This window comes from Nasonia vitripennis (assembly GCF_009193385.2).
Source record: "Nasonia vitripennis strain AsymCx chromosome 1 unlocalized genomic scaffold, Nvit_psr_1.1 chr1_random0009, whole genome shotgun sequence".
NCBI classification, from domain to species: domain Eukaryota; kingdom Metazoa; phylum Arthropoda; class Insecta; order Hymenoptera; family Pteromalidae; genus Nasonia; species Nasonia vitripennis.
In genome coordinates this window covers 1,771,284-1,795,468 of record NW_022279596.1, presented here as the reverse complement: position 1 = coordinate 1,795,468, position 24,185 = coordinate 1,771,284, and the positions used below count along the sequence as shown (strand labels likewise).

The window sequence follows — 24,185 nt, the reverse complement described above, 5'->3', positions numbered from 1 at the left end:
TTGATAAAATAAGGAAAACAATTTTATTACATAATAAAAAAAATTAATATCAAGTAAACATACGTATTTTTTGTGTTTTAAAATATAGTATAAATTATAGTGATTTTTCTATCTCTAAAAAAAATCATAGTAAAAAGGTTTGGCGCGTTTGATGATTTGCGTATCATCATGAATGTCAATAATTATTTTTACTGTGAAATTACAGATTAAAAAACAACTGAGATTAATTAAAAAAGGCAAGTTTACAATCATATTATTTTATTTATGAGACGACTAACAAAAAATCATTATGTTTAATCAAGGGCTCAGTCAAATGATTGGTAATTTAAACTTAAGTAATATATTGATCAATTACAAACAACTTTTAAGTTACTTACAACGTAACTTGCCATGCCTCTTACATTTTGTTCATGGTATTGTCTAATTGTAAGTGTAACTTTCCATTTCTTCTCAGTTTGACCTTGAACTGACCTTGAACCTGACGAGATGGGGCCAAGCTGATTTCGGATTTGGATTCAGCAACCAAATAAACATAAATATATGGCATTTTAATTTTTTTAACCGTTACTTCCCAATTTGACCTCGAACTGACCTTGACCCTGACGTGATGGGGCCTAACTGACCTTATATTCGAATTCAGCGACCCGTAAAACATAAAGATAGATAGGTCTGATTTCTCGCGCAGACAACTTTTTTTATTTTGTACGCCGGTGTTATTTATCTTATTAATTATTCATCAGCAGCAGTTGAACTACCCATAGTTCACAGGAGACCCTAGTCGACTGTTTGAAAAAAACTAGAAAATAACAAGAAAAAACAACACTTAAATAATTATTCCGACACGGTCTAGAGATATGAAACAGAACAGTTCACTTACTAAGTGTTCGAGTTAGGTATGTGCAATTTTCTAAAAATATTGTGTGATCGATTCATGCAATAGAAACGCGATGCGCCCTAGCCGCAAGTACAATACGGACGTAACCCGATATTGTAAAATGCACTTAGTAGTCCTAAGACTGCAGCTCAACCTTTCCAGCTTACGGGGGCAGTCGTTAGTTGTGTTATTCTGATAAGTCGCATTTACTGTGCCAGAGCTTCACCACAGCTATTCCTCTGTAAGCACAAGTAAAATTGACACATGGAGCTTAGCACAAAAGCTCATTCCTCTGGCCAGTGTTAGTAGCTTAAATTTAGCACTGCACGTCATACACATAAAACATTAACGGTGGTTGTTTAATCACTCCACTATACTTACATAAAATAACACTTAAAGTAGACACTGCCTTTCTCGCCATGGCTTCTTCGGGTAACAGAAGTGCCTCGTCCGCAATGCCTGGGTCGCTCCGGGACCTTGACAGTGAACTGCGTAGAAAACAAAACAGCTTCGGTGTGCCGAGAATTTGTTGCGTGGGGACGGCTCCACGTGGTTACATATTGGTTACATGTTTGCAGTTTGAGAGTTCAGAGTAAGCTGATTCCGCTCGCGATACGACTGACTCGCAAGAGTTAGGCGGCTCGAGTTTTAGAAAAAACTCAGTAGCCCATTTTCAAATTCAATAATGTAATGTCGCGCATACCTTTCGCCGCTGCTCGTACGCATACATGCAAAACTCCGGCGTATGCACATGCGTCGGGTCCCCACTCTTGCAGACTCAACATAGACCGCTAAGTGTAGCGTCATTGCGTCGCATGTATGCGTAGGTCACGTGAGCGCAAGGTACGTAGTTACTACTGAAGTACCGCGAGCATTAGAAAATAATGTATCTAGTCGGGCGCGGGCCCAGAAATTAAAATTTATGAATTTTCGGTCGTTGCAATATATTTCTATTATACTATAATATTATAAACACAATATACCCTAATAGCACATAACGTTTTAAAATGTTTTAAATACATATAGACTAGAAATGTTGATACGTCTGTAAATGTTGGCTTAAGAAATATTTTCTTAGCGTTTAAACAACGTTGGAAATGATAGCTGTTCAATATTAATAAAACCATGAACCTTTTTATAAAACATTTACATAATATTTCAAAAACAGTTAAATAATAGTTAAAGATTAACGAACAAACAACATGTAATATTTGTCCTAATTTAAAATTTGGAATACTTTAAAAAAATGTTAAAATTATAATATTGGATGAAATATCGATGATATCTAAGCAAGCTTATGAAGCAATAAATACATTTTTACAAGATTTGAGTATTGATAACAATCTTTTCGAAGGCAAAATCATCGTCCTGTCTGGTGATTTTAGACAAGCACTTCCTATAGTATGATATAGCAATTGTACAAAAATGATGGAGTTATGTGTAAAAAGAAGTAAATTATGGTTGTCTTTCATGAAATTATCATTAAATAAAAATTTGAGATTACAGAATCAATATAATGAATTTGAAAATTGCGTTCTCGATGTAGGAGAAAATAAAAACGCAACAAAATTTAAATTACAAATTAATGTTCGAAAAATTCAATAAGAATTTATTTGCTATAATGATTTGATAATAGAAATTTTCGGACATAAAATTAATCCAAATGATTGATCGTTAAAAAATAACGTGATTTCATCACTATTATATTTTTATACATCAAAAATTTTATGAAAATATAGTTGAAAAAATTGATTGTAAGAGTTTTGTATTTTATAGTAATGACAAAATTAAAGGTGAAAATGATGACAATTCGATAGACTCAATACCAACAGAATTTCTAAATTCGTTGACACCAAATGGATTACCACCACATAAATTAATATTAAAAAGAGGTACGACAGTTAGTTGTTTAAGAAATTTGGATATCAATGGCGGCCTTTGTAATGGAACAAGAATGATTATTAAGGAGATAAAAAAAACCGCTGCCAATCATTTGGCACGTAGCTTATTCCAACAAAATTTATAGTTCCAATAGATACAATATTATTCAAATATACAGTAGATTAATGATTTTTAAAATACTTTCAATCTTAATTATTTTACTGAAGGAGCAGCCGCATAATATCAAATCATATAATTTTCATGAAAAAATTTTAACCGCATTATTTTAAATACCATAGGGTCCTTATAACCTCATAAAATCATGAATTTTCTCAAAACACTCTAAACTTTAGTTAGCGAGTTAGAAGGTTTAACAAAAATAGTAATTTTTAGTTATACAGAGTATACACGATGAGAGGCAAAGAATTTTAATTATAATATCTTTTAAACTAAATGGTTTATAAGCTGCAAAAAGAACCTAGCCTAGGTGATTACAAGATCGATATTTTCCTAAAATTTCAACTTAAATAAAGCCTTTTACTCTCGTAGTCATCAAAATTGTTAATTTTTACAGCAAATAGATATTATTGGCTTTTATTGTCATACATTTTTTCAAAAACTTTGATAATTTAGTTTTGGAGATATTATATTTTTTTCTAAAATCACCTTTTTTATCATGAAAATTAAATGAAACGGTCAATCTGGAAAATCTGGCTGGCAAAAGTAGACAATTTTATGATCTTTTAGATACACTATTGTTGCATATATAGTATGAATCGTATCATCAAAAAAAAGCAAAAATATTTTTTCGACAATCGAAAAATGGCTATAACATTGCCATAAAATAGTCAGAATCGTAAAAAAAAATTTTCCCGAATTCAGAATCAGAAAACATATATGCATGTCAAATTTTATTACGATTGGTCGCGTGGTTCCAGAATCATAACGGTATACGTACATACACACACACATCCATCCGCACGGACATTTCCTTAAAACATAATTAGAACCCTAAACACCTCCAAATGCATTTCTACAAAGTTTTAGCGAAACTGAAAATTTTACTATTACAAAGCTTCCTCTAGGAGAAAGCAAAATATAAATTAATTGGACAAATCATTACTGATAAATATTCTGGTAAAATCGTCTTATTGTTACGACTTGACCTAAGACCATCGTTAGATGAGATTAAGTTTCGCTATGACTATAAACAGATCTGAATGTCAATTTTTCGACAAAGTTGGAATATATTTGTGCACTGCAGTATTCGGTCATGGTCAATTATATGGTGCTTTGTCTAGAAACATCAAGAAATAACTCAAAGTTATTTTTAAGTAAGGAGTCTATTTGCGAGCATGATGAAGATTTATTAAAAGATAAAAAGAAACGAAGAAAACCGAATACTAATACAAAAATATATACAAGAAACATAGTATATTCGAAAATCTGTTTAAATTAATTTAATTTTTCACATGATTTTTTATTCCTACATATAACAATAACCGCTTGATTAAGATAAATGTATTACCTACGATAGTTACAATATTAGCTGTGTTATTATCATCCACATTGATCCCTATAACTATAAAAAGCTCTAATCTAATCTGTCTAAAGTAAATACTGTATATTATACTGTGAATTTACTTAAGAAAACTTGTAGATGATGTCTAGGTGCCAAGATGACCCCTGGTCGATGGGACATCGTCTACAAGAAAAAGCACAGTATACACTAAATGTACTTTAAAAAAACGTGTATCTTCTTGTAGACGATGTCTAGGTGCCAGGATGACCCCCAATTCGACGCAACATCGTCTACAAAGAAGAGCACCACTTAAACATAAAATATACCGGAAATAACTTCTAAATTCATAGAAGATGTTCAGGTCGACGTGATACAGACAACAAAGAAAAGCACCGCTGAAATATAAAATATACCGAAAAATACTCTTGAATTCTTCTAGTCGATATCCAGTTGTCAGGATAACCCACAGGTCGACGGGACATCGTCTACAAGAAAGAGCATCTTTCATAGACGATCTATTGGGATATAACCCCAAATGTACAAAAGAAAACGTATGTATATCATATAGTTTAACTAGTCCTTATAATGATTATCCTCAGCATCATCTGATCTGGACTACATCCGGAAATTTTCATTTAGCATTTTTATACATCTAAACTTGTACTTTCAGTGTATACAAAAAAATTATATTTTCCTGTTTTAAATAAGAGATGAGTATGTTTGTACGAACGTACGCTACTTTACTAATGTTTATTGTTAATGATTGTAAAAAGAAATTATTCAAGAATTACAATTTCCGAGATGAATCTAGGCGTTTATATGCAAAAATTACTATCGATGTTGAAAAATTAATTTTTGTTGAATATTTTCACGAAATATAGGGATGTTTACAGAAAACATCGTTTTCCAAAATAAAGAATTTTAATAGATATTGCTCAAAATGTTTCAATATGTAAAGATAGCTGATTTATATAAAATATTACATGACATTATTGTAAACCTTTTTTTATTAAAAAAGTTAACTAAATCCAATTTTTTTTTCGGTGGTATAATTTATTCATGTTATTATCACATGTCTATCATAAAAAAATTACCATTCCGCAATGATTCACTATTATTTTTACAAAATTGCTTATTTTATTGTTTTAATATAGTGTAGATTCTCATTGAAAAAAGACGTCATACTAACGTTCTCGACGCTAGGGCTTGTAGAGGGGCAGATAGCGACTCGGGCCACTTCCTAGTAGTAGCCGAATTAAGAGCTAGATTAGTAGCGAATCAAAATAGTAAGCGAACAAACAAGGTAGAAAGCTTCGATATTGAAAAGCTACGAGATAGAACAGAGCGAATTAGGTACCAGATAGAAATTAATAACAAGTTTCAGGCACTTGAAGAAGCAAACACATCGCCGGAGGGGAATGACGAACCAAATAGCAAACCATGGTTTCACGAAGAGTGCGAAGTCCATGTGGAGGAACCGAGCTACCAAGAAGTAGAGGCCGCGATTACAAAACTAAAAAACAACAAAGCAGCGGGAAATGACTCTATACCAACTGAGTTACTCAAGTATGGGGGCGTCGAGCTTACTTTTAAAATCTATAAACTAGTATGTGCCAACTGGAAAAATGAAACAATACCCGAAAATTGGAAGGAATCCATCATTATACCGATTTTTAAAAAGGGGGATAAGACAGACTGCAACAACTATAGGGGTATCTCACTTTTAGCAACGTGCTACAAAGTTCTGTCAAACGTAATACAAGCTAGACTTACTCAATTCGCGGAAGATATAGTAGGAGATTATCAGTGCGGATTTCGACGCAACAGATTGACGAGCGATCAAATGTTTATCATAAGACAGTTGTTAGAGAAAAAGTGGGAATTTTGCGAAACCATACACCAACTATTTGTAGATTTAAAAAAGCGTACGATTTGATTAAGCGAAGCAAAATGTATCAAATTCTAGTACTTCTCGGTGTACCAAAAAAACTCGTGAGATTGATTCAAATACGTCTGAACGGAAGCACGGGAAAGGTCTGAGTAGGCGGTCATATATCAGAACCCTTCACGATACGCGATGGTTTAAAACAGGGGGATGGGCTCTCTACGGTGCTGTTCAACTTAACGTTAGAGTATGTCGTTAGAAAAATGCAGGTTAGTCAGCTGGGCGCAACGTTTGATGGAACAACGCAGATACTAGGCTACGCAAATCATTTGGATATACTGGGGGATTGTAGGGAAACGGTAGCAAGAAACGCGAAAATCCTCATAAAAGCGGCGGAGTATACAAGGTTAGAAGTGAGTGAATCAAAAACAAAGTACATGATTGTGGATAAATTAGGCATCTGCAGAGGGGAGGAAGATCTCAGAGTTGGGAATTTTACTTTTGAAAAGGTTAGCGAATTCAGGTATCTGGGTACGACCATAAATGATAGAAACGAGATTAATGTCGAAATAAACAAGAGACTTCATTCGGGTAATGCTTGCTTCTATGCCGTGAGTAATTTACTTAAGTCGAGGCTGTTGTCTAAAAACGTTAAAATAAGAATATACAGGACAATAATACTTCCGGTGGTTCTGTACGAGTGCGAAACGTGGGCTCTCACTAAGCGGGTGGACAATCGTTTTAGGGTATTTGAAAATAAAGTCTTGCGAAAAATATACGGGACGAAGAAAGATGAGGAAACCGGGGAATGGAGGAGACTACACAATGATGAGTTACACAATCTGTACGCATCACCAAATATTAACAGAATAATAAAATCACGCAGATTGGGATGGGCATGACACGTAGCGATAATGGGAGACGACCGTACGGCAGCGCGTGTCATGAAGGACAGGCCGATGGTAACGCGACCTCTACGTAGACCTAGACGCAGATGGAAGGACAACGTAACAGCGGATCTAGTAGAAAAAGGACGGGTGGGTGTCGATCGGAGGGGTGCACCTTGGGTGGGATTGACACAAGACAGGACAGCGTGGAAGGCTTGCGTAGATGAGACGATGAACTTTCGAGTTCCAAACGCCATTGAAAAAAATATATTTATATATAATGTATATTTTTCCGATCAACATTTCGTTAAAAAATGTAAAAAAAAAATAAACATAATTTTTTACGGTAGAATAAAGGATGATAAACTTTCGTACATATATACCGCAAAGAAAAATTAATAAAAATATGTATATTTATAAAAGAATCGATCTAATATGTGACCCCGGTCATTTTTACGATCAACATTTTGCCAAAAAAATGTTAAAAAAAAGAATAATAGTAAAATTTTTCACAATAGGATGAGGCGTCTATATTTTATGCACATATAAACCGCAAAATAGCATGATAAAAATATGTATTTACAAGTATTGGGAGATTTTCATAAAAATGATCACATATAATATTTTAATATTTAGATAATTATAACAATACCAAATCAATGTTTTATTTTTTAACAAATCAAGGTGTTTTGTCTCCGTAAAATTATTAGCGCATGTGTAGTATTCTGAATGTTCTAATGCTATAATAAATAATATTTGGTTTCATACATACATTTTTTATATTTATATACTAGTTATCAATGGTGCTAATCAAAGTAGCGGATATTAGCAATGAGGCTCGGCCTATGGATGTGGCAGAACCCTGGCTTGACAGTCTTCTCCAGGAGTTTTTTAAACAAAGTGATGCTGAGAAACTTGAGGGTTTACCGGTTACACCGTTTATGGATAGAGATAAAGTGACTAAACCCTCGTCTCAGTGCAGTTTTATTGGACTCGTGCTTCTACCACTTTTTGAAATTCTAGGAGAACTCTTTCCAGAATTGCAGGTTTGTAGAAATTACGTATTCGAAAAATTCATGTAAGACTTATACTGTTCGTAACCATTTCCTCTTAAACCTATTCTTTACTATAGACACGAATTCTTACAACATATATTATTTTCTTAACATTAAGATTTGCAAAGTGAATTATTATCCAATATGTCAGAAGTCTTGATTATCCCCCATATAATTTTAACAGAAAAATTGCGAGTAAATTTAGAGTAATAAATAAATAGAAAAAAAATCCTGATAATATCAATCAGCAACAAGTATTCAACTTGCTGACGCTTACTCGACCGTAACTTATTATTATTGTTCTACTAATTAGCTACATAATAAAGTATTTGGGAACCTTACTACTTGTAATTAAAAGAAAATGAGATATTGTATTTGTTCTGTAAATGTATTCTAAATTGTTTGGATAATTATCAATTAAACGCTCATAATTACTTAGAAATAATAATAAACACCTCAAACATTGATGCTAAATGTCGGGTACAATATGTCTACGATATCTACAAAGGCCAAAATTCACGAATTTATTATTTTACCGAGTGGAGACTTATGTAAGTATAGGGCTTCAAAGAGCCCTTTTTATAGATTTACTTTCACTGCATATATTCATGGTCCATAAGTGTGGAAATTAAGGAATAAATTTAATTTAAAAAGGTTGTCTGCAAATTAATAACAAAATTTCTTCGGACGAATTGTTGCATGAGCATGCAGGTACCAATATTTCGTTAACTTAATATTGAAATAAATTGCAGATAAAACAGTTAAAGTACGTAATATATATTTTCCTGTATTATATGTGTTACGGTCTCGAGCATTGCCAAAAAGCTGCTTGTTCGGTTACTGGGTTTAGCCTAAAATAAAAAGAAAAATGAATCATATGCATTCACGTTGTTTTGGAATGCGAATTTGGCTGCGTGCACGACAATCATGGATTGTTCGGGGCCGCTTTTCCCCTTCCTCGATCAAAGATCGGAAATAGAAGGGCACGTGGCGAGGAAACAAAAGGTTTTCTCGCGGACGGAAAGCCGCAATTCAATTGTCAAGGGAGCGAACTACGGTTGCCGGGCAAGCGGATGCACAAAACAAAATTGTTTAGAAAAAAAAGACAGGGTTGCTGGAGAGCGGCGGGATGGCTCGAGTTAGTCGAGTGCCAAGCTTGAGCGAAAAAGCACTTACTTGTATAACATTCATTATAATCAATCTTCCTCAATAAAGTTTTATTTCCTTATCAGTCTCGATTAATTATCTCGTGCGCATTGCTCGATTTGCGAGCTACAATATGGTTTTGAACATGATTAAAAATCCCTTTCTCATCATTTTTCCTTACCCCCTCTTTTGCACTTTCATGGAGGTGAACTCCATTTCACAAAATGATGTGAAATTCTTTTAAAAATTACATTATGTAGGTCTCTAAGTGCCTCCGCTTTTGTATACTTTTCATCACTTTTTTCCTATCTATTATTCTACATATTTCTTAATTTGTCTTTTACTTCCATTTTACATTCCTTTCACGTACCTCTTCACAGAAGTATTTAATATTACAGCGATCGATATATTTTGGGATATCCAACTACTAATAAATTTACACATGAGTAGAAGAGTGAACTATCACGGCCATGGGTAGGAGAACGTCCGAACCTTGATCAATCATTCATTTAAGAGAACGGATACACTTTAAAGCGATGTAGAAGTCAACGTGACCAATTTGTGACTCCACCTCAAGTGGTAGTTCATATTGTTTGCTTAGAATATACTTCACACCGTCAAAAATCAAATTAATAATTGTTAGTATTGTAAAAGTTACTACAAAATACAAAGTTTTTGTTGCTTTAATAACTAAATGATTTTATTCTATCAAATATTCCATACTAAAGTGATGGTCATCTTATTGATTCTCAGTTTCGACTATCGCTTTTACCTGGCGGATGATTAGTTATAAAAGTCATGCGTGATTACACTAATGTAAGATTTAGCTAGAATAAATTTGTATGTAAGCAAGTGTATTTAGTTATTATTTCTAATCTTAAAAATGTTTGAGATTAGGTAAACTAGAACTAAATAGCACAGCTCTAACAACCTCTTAATTTTTCAAAAAATAAACAATTTACTTATGATTAAACTTTTTAAAATTTATTAAGAAAAAATAATTCAACTAATAAATATATTTAGGTTGGATGTAAAAAACATTAAACAATTATTATATTTGCCATATACGAGGTGCAACATTGAAACAGTCGGCTTATTTTTTCCAAAAATATTATTCTTAGCAGGCCTCGATCGGCCTTAGCACAATGATTTCACAGTTTATTTTTGAACCTTAATGTAGTGGACTTATAAAACTATTAAGGTTCAAAAATAAACTGTGATATCATTGTTGATCAGATATTATGACTTTATTAAAATATCCTAACGATCAGGTCCTGGTGTGACCTCTCACAAGTTATCGCCGAGAACTGACGCTCTACTCATTAAACGCCGCCGAAAACTCGGGCCCGCTAGAACAAAGACGCTATCCCGAGGACTACCGAAGGGACTCGAAGCAGTGCGTGCGCTCCACTATATCTATAGCTATACACACCCAGTCATGTGCCCGCGCGAACGTCTCTCGCCACTCGACTCTCTGGCCTGGCAGTCACAGATCGGCCCTTTAGCCTCTCCGCGCTGAAAGGACCCTCAAAATCTGCGGAGTAAAACTCCTAGAGGGGGTCGTGGCAGTCTAGGAATTATTATAAAATCACTCCTAACCGTATTGGCCTGAAGCCACGAATCGCCTTGTCGATTCGCGCATCTGAGAGCCAAATGACGGAAAAACGTTCGCTAAAACTACTAGGTAGAATATATTATTAATAAAGAATAAATACGCCGCACTTACTCTTATTCCTAGTAGTCCTCGGTTACGTTCGGAACAGTCAGGAGAGAAGGTGGTATCGGAGAGTAGCAACCACGCAATACTCAAGTGGATTCATGTAAATATGTTATTAATGAATATTCATTTACCTTAGTTTACTCTTACAGAATGATTTTTCTTTTTTAAGCCCGATAACCCAGATAGACCACGACCTCTCTTACTAGACAAAACCTTTGCAACACGATAAACCGCCGAAGACTGCCACTTTTTGTTCCGAAGTCAAACTCATGCACCTAAATTCTTACACTTTGATCGTACGGACTCTCTGGCACTTCTATTCCAGGAGCAACATTTTAGAACAGCTCATTTATCAAGTGACGACTGTAGCTATCCGCTTTGCTAACTTGAACCTGGAAGCCCAGACATGGCTAACCCTTTTCAGGCTCACCTCGCGAATCGACTAGGTACCGCCCGTGCCTTTGCTGCCTACGTCGAATTACCGCTGTCATCCTCACTAGCACCAGGAGATAGTAGACAGCCGTCTAAAGCGTGAACCTTATTTCAGCTTCTGACCAGCTGTGTTCGACCCTGCCTATAAAGAGCAACCACTGTCGCTCTTACTTGCACCAGGCCGTCACTGGTACACGTCTTCCACTTTGTGCTCTTAAATATATGCGCACTTTTCCCTTAACAATTTTCCTGAACCGATCAACGCTAAAATACGGCACACTTGATCCTTCAAGTTGCAGGTATGACCTTCCGCTAACTCAAACATCAGTGTATACCTGTTCGAGTCGCTTTGACCAGGAGTCTCGTCGTCATGCCCGATTGCGAAGATGATCTTATAAAAGAAACATCTACTGACCTTTGATTTGAGTGCGTAAATAGACACTTCTGTTCCAAACCAGAGCGGATAAGCAAGTGAGCGAGCACTGCTCCTGCTTGTTTAAGCTTTTGGCCCAAGAGAGTGGCGATGAAGGCCGCTGATTGGTTCTCTCGTGGCATTGCTATCCGCGAATCCCATTGCCTTCTACCAAAAATATAAGATGACACAACGGCAAGTGAGCATTAAAATAACAATTATCTTTCAAAACCTGAAACTTTTTTGACAACTGCTAATCAGCTGATTTAACTTTACCTGCTAAAATGCATATACAAGTATTAGGATACATCAAGCCCGCTGCGTGCGCCCGTAATTTTTTTATAATTGAATTTTCATAATCATTAGATTTTATATGAATTTTAATATTATAATTTTATATTATTTAAAATATATATTATCAATCGCTTTAAAAATCATTACCGATAATCTTTGGACAAATACCAATTCTGTTTATGACATATGCGCACCTCGTAACACGACAACCACTTTCTTCATAATCATCAAGATTTCTATTGTGAAGTCGCGTTCTATTATTTAGTCGTTTTAAATTTGCGTTCCATCTTTCGGTTCCATGTGGATATACCATAGGTTTAACTATGTTTTTATTACGGAAGGTTAAATATCATTCTGGTATATCACTATCAGCTATCGTAAGAAAAACAGCAGCTACTTCATTGATTCTTTGAGAATTACATCAAATTCTATCTGGTCTAGCTTTGAAATTAAAAAGCAATTGTGATTCCGATTCAGAATTATAAATTGATAAATCTAGCTGACAAGCAATTTCTCGATTCATCATTTTATAAAATCGATCAAGAATATTGTGTTCTCTTACTATATTTTCTATAGTATGTTAGATAGTCATTTCTACACCAGCCTTGAAACAAGCACGATAAGTTGGATTTCCATCTATTTCAGGATACAAAGCTTCATTAATTTAATAGTAAATTCGCCCTTAAATTTCAAAGCAATAGGAAGCACGTCCAGCAGATCTTAAATTAATTAATTCAGCATTAAATAATGCAAATGCATATATATTATTATAATTAAAAAAACGATTGAAAAATCTTCTTTATTTTTTATGAGTTCCTTCGAATAAGGATTGCAATTCATGAGGAAATTTTGTGAGTGCCTCGCAATGGGCACAGCAAAGTTCAGCGATCCTAATTAATGTTCTTTAATTATTATATTGTTCTTCCTTATCGAATTTTTTGCTTATAACGATCTTTATGACAGCAGTTTGTTTGCGTTTTAGTAGGTTTGTTTCCTTCTTGCTCAAATGTAAGAATATTTTTTTTCGACGTTTCGAAGCATTGATAGTAATTTAATTAATTTCTAAAGCCTCTTCTAGTTGTTACTTTTGGTTTCTGTAATTTGTACAACTTTAAGTGCTTCAAGAGGATTTAAATAAACATTTTCTACATGTTTAATATTACCTTGTTTGTAATTTGTAACGAGGTGCGAAATCGGGTAGATTCGCGCATCGTTGAAACGCGATGTTGCGCAAGCGCGAGGCAAGATTCGGGGCCTCGCGTATAAGTCGCGGTCCGTCGGACAAGGAGATAGCTTCCGGCCATAGGTGCGAACGTGTCAGCTCTCGTGTGTGAGACTGACGGCATCGAGCGACGACCGATAGCGTGGGAGAGAGTGAGAGTGTGTGTGAGATCGCGAGAAGAAGACGTCCAAGTCAACTCCAGCTACGAGGAGCAAGGACGACCCGGCCTGTCGATCAGGGGCCAAACGGGAGTACGTCGGCTCCAGCGAGTGAGCCAACAACACCACCGGCGTAGAGTGTGTGTGAATGTGTGGTGCGCGCCTACCGAGAATAGCGACTGCGAGTAAGTAGGGCGGAGCCTTTTTTCTGTATCGCGTCAGCGGTAGCAGCGGCTACAGCTTTGCTACTTGATGCAGCGGCACCGAGTAACGGCCTTCTCGTTCGCGCGCGTAAGCTTCGCGAGATACTCTCCACGCCGAGTCGACATTGAGGTGACTCGGCGCACGTTTGAATAGAGAAAACATTGGCTGCACAATATATCATTATTTTATTTGATTTTAATCGGAATTAGATTTATTTTCCCGGCTTGTTCTCTCCCGTTCCCTACGTCCTCATCGCGAATACCGCCGCCTCCGCGGGCGTTGCAACAAGCGGTTGCAACGCAAAACTGAGAAGGCGGCTCCGCTCAGGAGAGTGCGGAGAGATAGCACACGTGCGAACACGACGTTCGCGAAGCAGCTCTAGTGACGAGCTGCGTTGCAACGAGGGTAAATCACGGACGTTGAGAGAGTTCTCCGTCGCACCGAGAGATTGTGATCCAGTTGAATATCACCGAGTTTTCCCCCTAAAGTGAACCCCGTTACAAATTTCTTCATTTTTTTACTGTGATAGCAAATTGTATACGCCTTAGTTGTTTTTTTTTGTTCTTCTTTCCCAGGCGTAACAATTTTTTGGCGTCCTCGGAGTTTTGTATTGTTAATAGTAAATTCATTGGATTCATTTCAATTTTCAAAGTCACATTTTATTGTTCTTATAAATTATTGTTTTTTACGGTTTCTGTGATTTGTGCAATTTCAAGTGATGTAAGAGGATTTAAAATAATATGCGTACACTGTCTTACTGTAACTTCTGCACGCTTATGATTAATTTGTTCATTATTTTTCACATTTATTTTGTAATCAGCTGTTTTCCTAACATATTGTTTACGTTTCAGTTGTTTTTCTTCTCTTCTCTTCTCTTTGTTCAGATGTACGTCATTTTTTTGGTCATCCACGACATTTCGACATACTAATAGCAATATCTTTGGTTTTTTTCAATTATTAATGACACGTTTTGCTGTTCTTTTTAACTTCTGTTACTTTCAGTTTTTTAGTTTTTTTTTTACTTTTTAATGTTCTAAGCAGATCAAAATTGCAATTTGCATAATTATTTAAATCAATATTGATTTAATCATCATTATTTTGCTGATTGATCTTCAATTTCTTGTCGTAACTTTTACCTTCTATAGGAGATTCTTTACGTTTTCGTATCCTAATGCTTCCCTCTTCTTCTGACGTATGAATTATTTCTGACGGTTTGGTTGTAATTTCTACCTAGCTATTAAAGTGATCAAGTGGCGCGGTAGCGCCACGAAGGCGAGTTTGAGAAGCAGACAAAACCGCGGCGCCCGTGACACTATTTACTTCTATATTAGTGTTCGGATTTTTCATTATACAGAAAAAATGCTTATTGTTACTTTTCGTAAAATTTGTTGGCTTCTTAGTATGTTTTCTGAGCTAAACTATGATTTTCAACAAAAATATTAGTGAAAAGGCTGCTTATTTTTATAATATGTGAGTGTATAATCCACAAATGCTAAAATTACGTTTTTCTTCTTCAGCCCGAAATGTGAAAGGACCATTAAGTTAGCCGCAAGAAGTGTTAGGACCGTGAAGTTAATACAGATGAGAATTGCTTTCTCAAGAAAATATAATAATATATTACGATATTTTCAATTAAGAGGTTGCCAGTGCATACTCTGCGTTCCGGAGCTGTAACAGTAACTAGCTTGCCAGGGTAGCCAATGACAAAGTCTAGGTGGCGCGCTCCGTGGTTTTTTGTGTCTAAGTGTAAAAATCATTCCAGGAAGGTGTCTAGAGGTACAGGGTGGCCGATAACGACGTCTAGGCAGTTAGCCCCGTGGTTTTTGGTATCTAGGAGTAAAAATAATTCTAGGGTGATGTATATTAGAACAATCAGTGATTTCATCTTAGTAATAAAAATGTTACAAAAAAACTGTGGTCGAATGATGCTAAAGATGCTTATATTTTATTTTTACGACTTTGAATATGAAATACTCTAAACAATTTTAAAAAAGGATTAAAATCTCTAAAAAAATTAACTCTTAAAAAAGTAAAAGGTTAAGCGAGTTTGATATATTCCGCAACAAAATTACAGATAGAAAAGAACTGAGATCAATCAAACAACGTCAAGTTTATTATATTTAATCGTAATGAAGCAAAGAACAACTCTCAAGATAATTACTACGTAACTTGCCATGCCCGTTTCATTTTGTTTATTGGTGAACAACTAAATTTTCTTTTTATATATATATATATTAGAACGTCATACAAACACTATAAGTACAATGAAACGGGCATTGCAAGTGACGTATAGTAATTATCTTGAGAGTTGTTCTTTGCTTCATTACGGTTAAATATAATAAACTTGACGTTGTTTGATTGATCTCAGTTCTTTTCTATCTGTAATTTTGTTGCGGAATATATCAAACTCGCCTAACCTTTTACTTTTTTAAGAGTTAATATTTTTAGAGATTCTTATTTTCATTACGATATAAATTATTATAATATTTTCCGTATTCTTTTCAAAGATTCAAATTATAACAAAAACGTCGTAATGCCCTTTATCAACATCCTCTAATGATTAAAGTATCAGTTTCTTTGATCGAAAAGCAGCGTCATCTCCATTTTGTAATGAAGCAGGATAATCGCGTCTATAAATTATTACATGAACTTTATGACACGCCGTGGCGTAAACCTCGATTTATGCCACGCTTGTGTAAAAATGCATTCGCTAAATCTCGGTTGACGCACGTTTTATCATAAAATATCATGCAATATTGGGGGTAAAGGGATTTCAATTTTTTCTGAAAGGGACGTTATCACCCGAGCGAAGCGAGTAGTAACTAGTACGGTAAAGTAGTTTTCCCCACGAGGGTAAAACTGATACATATTAGAAATATTAGGTAATTTTAGACTGACTATTTTGAATATATTAAATGTAAACATAAATATTTGACGTGTCTATAAATGGGAGTACCTAAAGGGGACCAGCCTAAGGATAGTAACATGATTTATGTTAAATTATATGTTTTTAGTACGTATTAAAAATACGTATAAAAAATATGTATTTATTTTCAACACGGAACATGTACTACTTGTTCTTTTATAATATTTGAGATAACATTTGAGATATTAATATATTTGTATATAAGGTTAGGTTGAGTGTTAGTATATACATTGTAAAACTTATGTATATAAATATACTATAAAATAATATTAACACACATTATAAAATCATTTTATTTAGAAATTTTTTTTTATTATTACTCTTTTTGTATGCAAAGAAATTGTTTAGTTTGTATTATAATTGCTTCATATAATTATCATTTAATATGTAAATAATTATTATTTTCAGCTTTAAAATAATATTTCTGTGAGTAGAAAGTATCTGTTACTTTTAATTTTAATTAACATCCAAAAATTTATTGAGATAAATACATGTGTGTGTGTGTATATATATATATATATATATATATATATATATATATATATATATAGCCGTCTTTGCAACTTGAATCATTGGGCTGAATAGAGGAGATTGGCGTTTCGTCGCTCTCTTAATTCTTATACATTCATGACAAGTTGTCAGGGACATAGTTGAGCGAACCTTTTCTGTGAAATATGTCATAGTCATATGCTTGTAACTCGAGAGCCCATCTAGAAAGATGTCCATTCGGATTGCGCATATTGCACAGCCATTTCAGACTACTGTGATTGGTTATGACTTGAAAGTCATAGCCTTCCACATAGGGACGAAATTTCCGGATTGCCCATATGACAGATAGGCACTCTCGTTCAGTAACGGAATAATTACGCTTCGCTTTCGATAGCGTGCGGCTTGCAAAACTCACGATCAGCGCCTTTATCTGCTCGAACGCTGCTTTTTACCCAATAATATTTGACACCTTTCTTCGTCAGCGATGTCAAAGGTTTGGCGATAGTCGCAAAACTGTCCAGAAATTTCCGGTACCACGAAGCCATCCCAAGGAATCGGCGTAACTGCTTTAGATTCTTGGGTATCGGGTATTTCATGACAGGTTCGATTTTACTGGGGTCAGGGCGAAAACCATCGCGATCAACAACGACTCCCAGATATTTATCTTCACTGCAGCAGAATTTACTCTTCCTTCTGTTGATGGTTAGACCGGCTTCTCTAATTCTCTTGAGTACTACATCAAGCCAAGGCAGGTGCTCTTCGAAGCTGTCGGTCGTGATAATAATATCATCCAGGTAGGAGAAGGTATGTGGCTCTAACTCCAGCCCTATGACTTTATCAGCCAGCTGTTGGAAGGTTACTGGTCCACCGACTACCCCATAAGGCATCCGAGTAAACTCAAACAGGCCTAATCCAGGCACTGTGAAAGCAGTTAAATGCATGTCTTCTTCCTTCATCGGAATCTGGTGGTATGTCGAGCTGAGGTCGACAGTCGAAATATAGTGAGCATGCTGCAACTTATTTAAAATAGCATCCATGTACGGAAGCGGGTACGCACTTGCTTTAGAGACAGCATTGAGTTTCCTATAGTCGATGAAGAATCTGTAGGTACCGTCAGATTTCCGCACTATGACTACTGGGCTCGACCAGTCACTATTGGATCGTCGTATTATTCCTGCTTCTAACATCTTTACCACTTGAGCATGCATTTCTTCCTCTAATTTTCTTGATACTAGATAGTATCGCTATTTAATGGGCCTTGCGGATCTTACTTCTATAGCATGTTGAATCAAAGTCGTGTAATCCAATACGGTTTCTCCTTCTGGAAGCCATCTATTCAAAATTTCTTCTAAGCGAGTTCGCTGCGTAGGGGTTACATCTGCTAAACCGATGGCCGCAAGGGCATTAGCCAATCCATCCGTAAGAGACAGTTCTAAAGGGACTAAATTCTCTATTACCTCAATCTTTAGTCGATTTTCTCTAGGTAGGAGTATACTCGCATTGAACGCCCGCATAAAGTCAGTGCCTAGGATACATTCTGAGTCCGACTGAATCATAATCATGACTTTTAAATGGCGGCGTTGCCCGAGGAGATCGAATGGCAACTCTACGTGACCGTAAATTGGCACTAATTGTCCATTCGCGAGTTTTGCACCTGGCCCCGTATACGGAATTATTGACTGGCCACAAGCTGAAGCTATCTGTATGCCAATAGGGCCAATAGCAGTGCGGGCAGCCCCTGAATCACAATAGGTGCGCAGTCGAAATCCACCAATTCCAACTTGAGTCCACCAGCGACTGCAGTCTATGTCAGAAGGGGAATCTCCTTTCAATGGCATAACTTCGTTACCTCCTGTCTGCCCTAAAGATGGGTTTGAGGTCCCTGGGATGTCCTCGAGAAACGTAGAGACCCCGTCTACTGTTTCCCTTGACCTTTTCCCGCCTTTAGCGAACATTCTGGGCAGGACTTTTTTATAATAATCAGGCCAACCACAGCCATAACACTTGACTGGAGGCTTGGCTGGACCATGGCTTGCTTGACTCGCGTTGTGATTACTCGCAGGCTTTCGTCGCTGTTTTCTTTCATTCGGCACCTCTTCAATGGTAATCGACGATGTACTTTTAGGCTGATCTCTCTTGTTGTTCTCGTATGTTATCGTAAATGATGCTGAGCTGGACTTCCTCTCGCGGTTGTACGTCTAGACGACTCAGGATGGTCAGTACAGCAAAGATGTAGTCTCTGACCTCCTCTTTTTTCCCTGAATGCAGATTTGTACTAATAGCTGCATTTGTATATTTTGGTCCACCCCGTAACTTCTTTCGCTGCTTGGCAAAAATCATTCCAGGTTAACCATATGGGTCGCAGCTGTCTACACCAGACTAACGCTGGCCCTGTCAGTATAAGCAACAAGGCATTCAGTGAATCTTCCTCGTCTAGATGAGATGACGTTCTACATTCGTTGACACGTTGCATGAATTCTTCGATGCAGCTACTCTTGTGCCCGTCCAACTTGATATTCCATTCTCTGGCTATTTTCTCAATATCTTGGCGTGAGCTGCTCCACGAAAACAGGTAGGAGTACCCGGTCCCAAACGGCTGTAGACTGGAATCTGTCCTGCTTTGAGAAATGGGTTCTCATTACCCCAAGGTAATTCTCCCCCCTTCCTAGGTTCCCCCTGCAGGTGTTGTCGTTGTTGACGAGCCGCGTTTTGCGTATAGTTGACGCTCGCGCTTGCTACGGGTGGAAAGGCACTTGCTGTTGGGTTCATTCCCGAATTACGAGCGCTATGCGCATTCGGTTCGATGTGCCTTAAATTAAACGTGTCTTGAAAGTGCACCTGTTTACTCGGTTGCGTATTCGCTGTTTGCAGTATCGAGACCGTGTTTTCTTTACTGACTTCAACTAATTCTTGTACTAGATATTCCAGGTTCTTGATTCTATTCTTGAGCCTCTCATTTCCTACCGCATACTCTGCCCGTTGTTGCTGCACACAATGTCCTGCTGTATTTTCTGCATGTGTGCTTGCATGTTGTTGCCTGACATAACTTGTCACTTGGTCTGTTCTTTGAGTTGCTGCTGCTGTCACTAACGCACTGTTCGCTGTTGTGGTTATGGTATTCGTGCCGGTGGCTGCTGTTGCCAATCCGCTGCGATTGTCGCTGAGTATGTACATAGCTGCTACTGTGTTAGTTGCTGGTGTAGACGTTGTCGTGCCTCTCAATTCCCAGCCGCTGTCTTTTACGTCCGAAGCTGCTGCTTGATTTCCATCCTCTTGAGTCCTGTTGCCGAGAGGATTATTACTCTCTAGCTGCTGGCTGGGTGAGCTATGGTACATCGGTGCTCCTGCTGCCATATTTGTAAGTTCCATATCGGAACTGCGTTCGTGATATGGGCGTTGGCGCTCAAAGATTTGGCTTTTTGTTACAGAGGATATTCTCGAAAACGCTCCACTCGTCGGCAGTGCCTTTTGCAATTTTGCTACTCTTCTTGAAGTTGCTATGTCTTCTGGTCCGGTGGACTTTACGAAATCTCCTGCAGTGTAATCGCCGCACAGTCACCTAATTAACCTATCTACATTCCAAGATTGATCGCTTTCTACTCTTAATTCTAAATTTGTAAGAACGTCTACTATGCTTTCTTCAGGCATTTCGTATATCTATGCTGCTATTTGTTGTACCACATAGAGTTGGCCAGCACTGGAGTTTGCCATTCTCCTCCTTTACTATTCGCTTATGCGCAGTAGTAAATAAGGATAGGCTGAACGAAATCCGAAGAAATGTATATTTTCTAACAAATAAAATAGAAAAAAGAGAAAAATCTAGTTGATTGTCTGACGAAAACAAACATTCTCACTCCTTTTGTTTGCAAAAAAAAGAAACAATATTTAATTGTTTTTATTTATTTTATAATGGGTCTCTCAGTCTACAATCACCACCAAGTCTGTACTTGATTTTATACAGTGTAAGCGAGTAATTTAGGGGCTCAACAAAACCAAAAAAAATCGAACAGCAAAAGAGGAACGAAAATAATAAGTAAAAATTCTCAATTTCTCTAAATATTAACTGCACGATAATTTAATTATTTATTCGAGCGATCCGCAGAACTGAAAGCTCCTAACTCTATTATCCTCTGTTGGAGTTTTCAGAGAATATTCCTTCGCTTCCTGATGTCTCGATAAGAATAAAAGGAACTCTATTATTCTCGTATTCGACCGGAGAGAAAAGAAAAGCAAACGTAAATTTTAAGCGGAATTATTTATGCGTTAATATTCTCGCTCGATTTATCACTGTCTACAAAAAAAAAATAATAATAATAATAAGAAACAAAAAAAATTTCAATCTCGGAACACCAAGTTATTGCTTACGCGAATTCGCAATCCTTTAGCTTTACAATATTTGAATTACAATACTCCACGAAAGTTTTCTTATATAGCCTATACTATCGCGACTACACTGCACGCTCGCAAGTACATCAGCTGTTTTCCGAACGGCTTCGCGCCGTGAGCGAGTCGACCGGTACTGTGCGTGTGACGTCACACAGTAGGCTAGGTTGCGGGCGTCGCCTCTCGCCTTCAATCTTGGCGCGCGGGAGCTATACTGCTCTACCGCTACTTGTCGTGGCTGCTTCCAATATTCTAGTTAACGAGTGATCTACTTGATACGCACTGTATGCTAACCACTGGCGAGATCCGCTCCGAAATTCTGCGGCGTCGAAAGAATATTTGTCGGGCCGCAAGCTATACCCACACCTCGGCGATGCGAAGTGTTTACAAGTGCGCTCTCGAGCGCACGCCGCAATGTCAACAAACACCCGCGCCGAAGCTGTTTTCGCCTCGCTTCTAAACCTTCGATTTTGACTTTAATGAACTTTCTTGAATTCGTGCGCGTCGCTTTGTTTTCTTTGTTCTTAGTGTCAAATAATAAAGAGAGAGAGAGAGAGAGAGAGAAGTAGAGAGCTGACACATACGGTTTGTAGATCTCGCTCGCTATCAGGAATGCTCAGACCCAGGACGTCTCCTTTGCAGGCGAGCTGGCGTAGTCGCAAGTTGAACGTAATCAAGGCGATGTCGTACAGAAAGCCTCGAGGTAGCCGTGATCTCGGAGCAGGTAACACACAGGTCACGCACACGATCGGAGCAAGCTTCTCTCGAATCACAATCGGAATCACAAAAGGTAACGCGTTCTAGCGAAAAGCCGTGTATCTAGTTAGCTAGCCCAAACGGATCTGTCGCGCGTATTCTAAATCTTGCGCGCGAAGCTCTCGCTCTCTCTCTCTCTCTCTCCCCACTCACCGTCGGTCGCGGTATGCGCTCTCCCGTTGTTCTGCCGCTGCTCACCTGTAACATGTAACTAGTTTACAGTAAATAATATAATTATTGTATGCTGGGGAGGTTATGACGAGTTAACAACATTTTTTTCATCTTCAACCCACAGTAAATATGTTCCAGAAACAGTTTCCAATGCACCTCAATTTTTTCAGATTTTTAAATTACGTTTTACCAAAATGGTAGGAAGCCAAAGATGTCAACCTTTTCAATAAAAATACCCTGAAAGTCATATATATACTAGAGGGTTCCCCCCTACTTGCTCCGCTCACCAACCCCCATTACTTTTAACATTAATTTATAAGATATTTATTTGAATAATTAAAAAATAGGTAATAAATTAAGTACGTTCCTATATCTATTTTTTCCACACCACCTATGCAAAGTAAATAGAAAGGCGCGTTTTTTTTCTCTGTTTACAGTAATATTATTTCTGAATTTATTTGATTCAAAATTGTGAATTTATATTAAGTATCTCATAGAAATTTGAATAAGGTAACTATGTATTTTATTCGTAAATATTTAATACTTTTAGCATTTTTTATTCAAAATTATATGAGCTTACATGTAAGTTTCATGGAAAAATAGTACATTACGATACGTGTGACTTAAATGAACCATTTAAGTCAAGAGTATCGTATAAAATTGTATAGCACAGACTGCTAAAATCCGCAAGTTTCGCCTATTCGTGACTAAAGTAGTCCTTATTTGCATCGAGGTAAGCGCACGAGCGTAGCGAGTGTGATAAACACGGAGCAAAAAAGGACTACTTTAGTCACAGATAGGCGTGACTTAACAGCGGATTTTAGCCACACTGTGCTATAAAAATAACTTTTTTTTATTAATTTTGTAACATTATTTGTAAACAGAGATGTGATTTCCCCAATAGGCCTAATCCACAAAATTTAAAATATGTATTCATTAAATTTGTTTTTTAAAGTATAATTTCAAAATCATAAGATGTATTCAATATAATACAGTACCTCATATAAATCTAAATAAAATCCTTGTATTTTATTCGTAAATATTTAATACTTTGAGCATTTATTATTCACTTTTATATGAGTATATAAATATTTTGTGAAATAAGAACTAAGAATTTTATAAAGTATGTGTTATAAAACTTATTTTTTTAAGTATTTTCAACTTTCGATATTGATATATGATGTATAATGTTTGTTAAGTAGTAAGTTACCAGTTTTGATCATTTAAAAATTTTATCTGAGCCCAAAATGGAATTAGAAGATCGAATTTTGGGATCTGAAATATTTTTTTAGTAGAAGTATGTATTACTTAACTAAATAAAAATAAAAATTACTTGAATTAACAATGGTTTACTTTTTAGGACAAATATGAGAGAGAAATTACGAATAACGAACATATAATAAAACCATGAAAAAATATAAAAATAATAGTAATAGGCGCAAACGTGGGAGGATAACTCCTGGGAAACCACGCACACACACACACGCACACAGATATATATATATATATATATATATATATATATATATATATATATATATATATATATGTGTGTGTGTATATATATATTTACTAGGGGGGTACCCCCCTGCTCGCTCCGTTCGCCTACCCCTAAATTTTGGTTTTTATTATATTGTATTGATAAATAATAAATTGAGTATAAAAAATGTAAATATTTATTTATATAAAAGTATTGTAAATAATTAAAAAAGGACAGTTCATCTGTAGATAGTCAATTTCGATAGTAGACTTCTTTTGGAATTTAATC

The 24,185-nt window shown here is 36.3% G+C and overlaps 2 protein-coding genes across 21 annotated transcripts in view; one reads left to right on the top strand and one right to left on the bottom strand.

Annotated features, from left to right (window-relative positions):
• Nucleotides 1-1,654, bottom strand: part of LOC107982128 (probable serine/threonine-protein kinase tsuA) — a 183,762-nt gene extending 182,108 nt beyond the window's left edge. Inside the window, exons 1-3 of one of the 5 annotated variants that reach the window (XM_032601374.1) lie at nt 1,256-1,591; nt 878-1,113; nt 378-796 (exon numbers count right to left, since the gene is read on the bottom strand). The gene's annotated coding sequence lies outside the window, so the exon portion shown is untranslated. Of the gene's footprint in view, nt 1-377; nt 797-877; nt 1,114-1,255 lie in introns of all 5 variants that reach the window. The other 4 variants (XM_032601375.1, XM_031933133.2, XM_031933146.1 and 1 more) reach the window with 4 other exon arrangements.
• LOC100116395 (high affinity cGMP-specific 3',5'-cyclic phosphodiesterase 9A) overlaps nt 1-24,185 on the top strand; it is an 815,596-nt gene that overhangs the window by 613,123 nt on the left and 178,288 nt on the right. For all 16 annotated transcript variants that reach the window (XR_004228117.2, XM_032601371.1, XM_031933029.2 and 13 more), the window contains one exon: nt 7,844-8,095. Coding sequence is in view for 15 of the 16 variants with exons in the window: in XM_032601371.1 (XP_032457262.1) it covers nt 7,844-8,095 (252 nt within the window). In the remaining variant the exon portion in view is untranslated. The remainder of the gene's footprint in view (nt 1-7,843; nt 8,096-24,185) is intronic.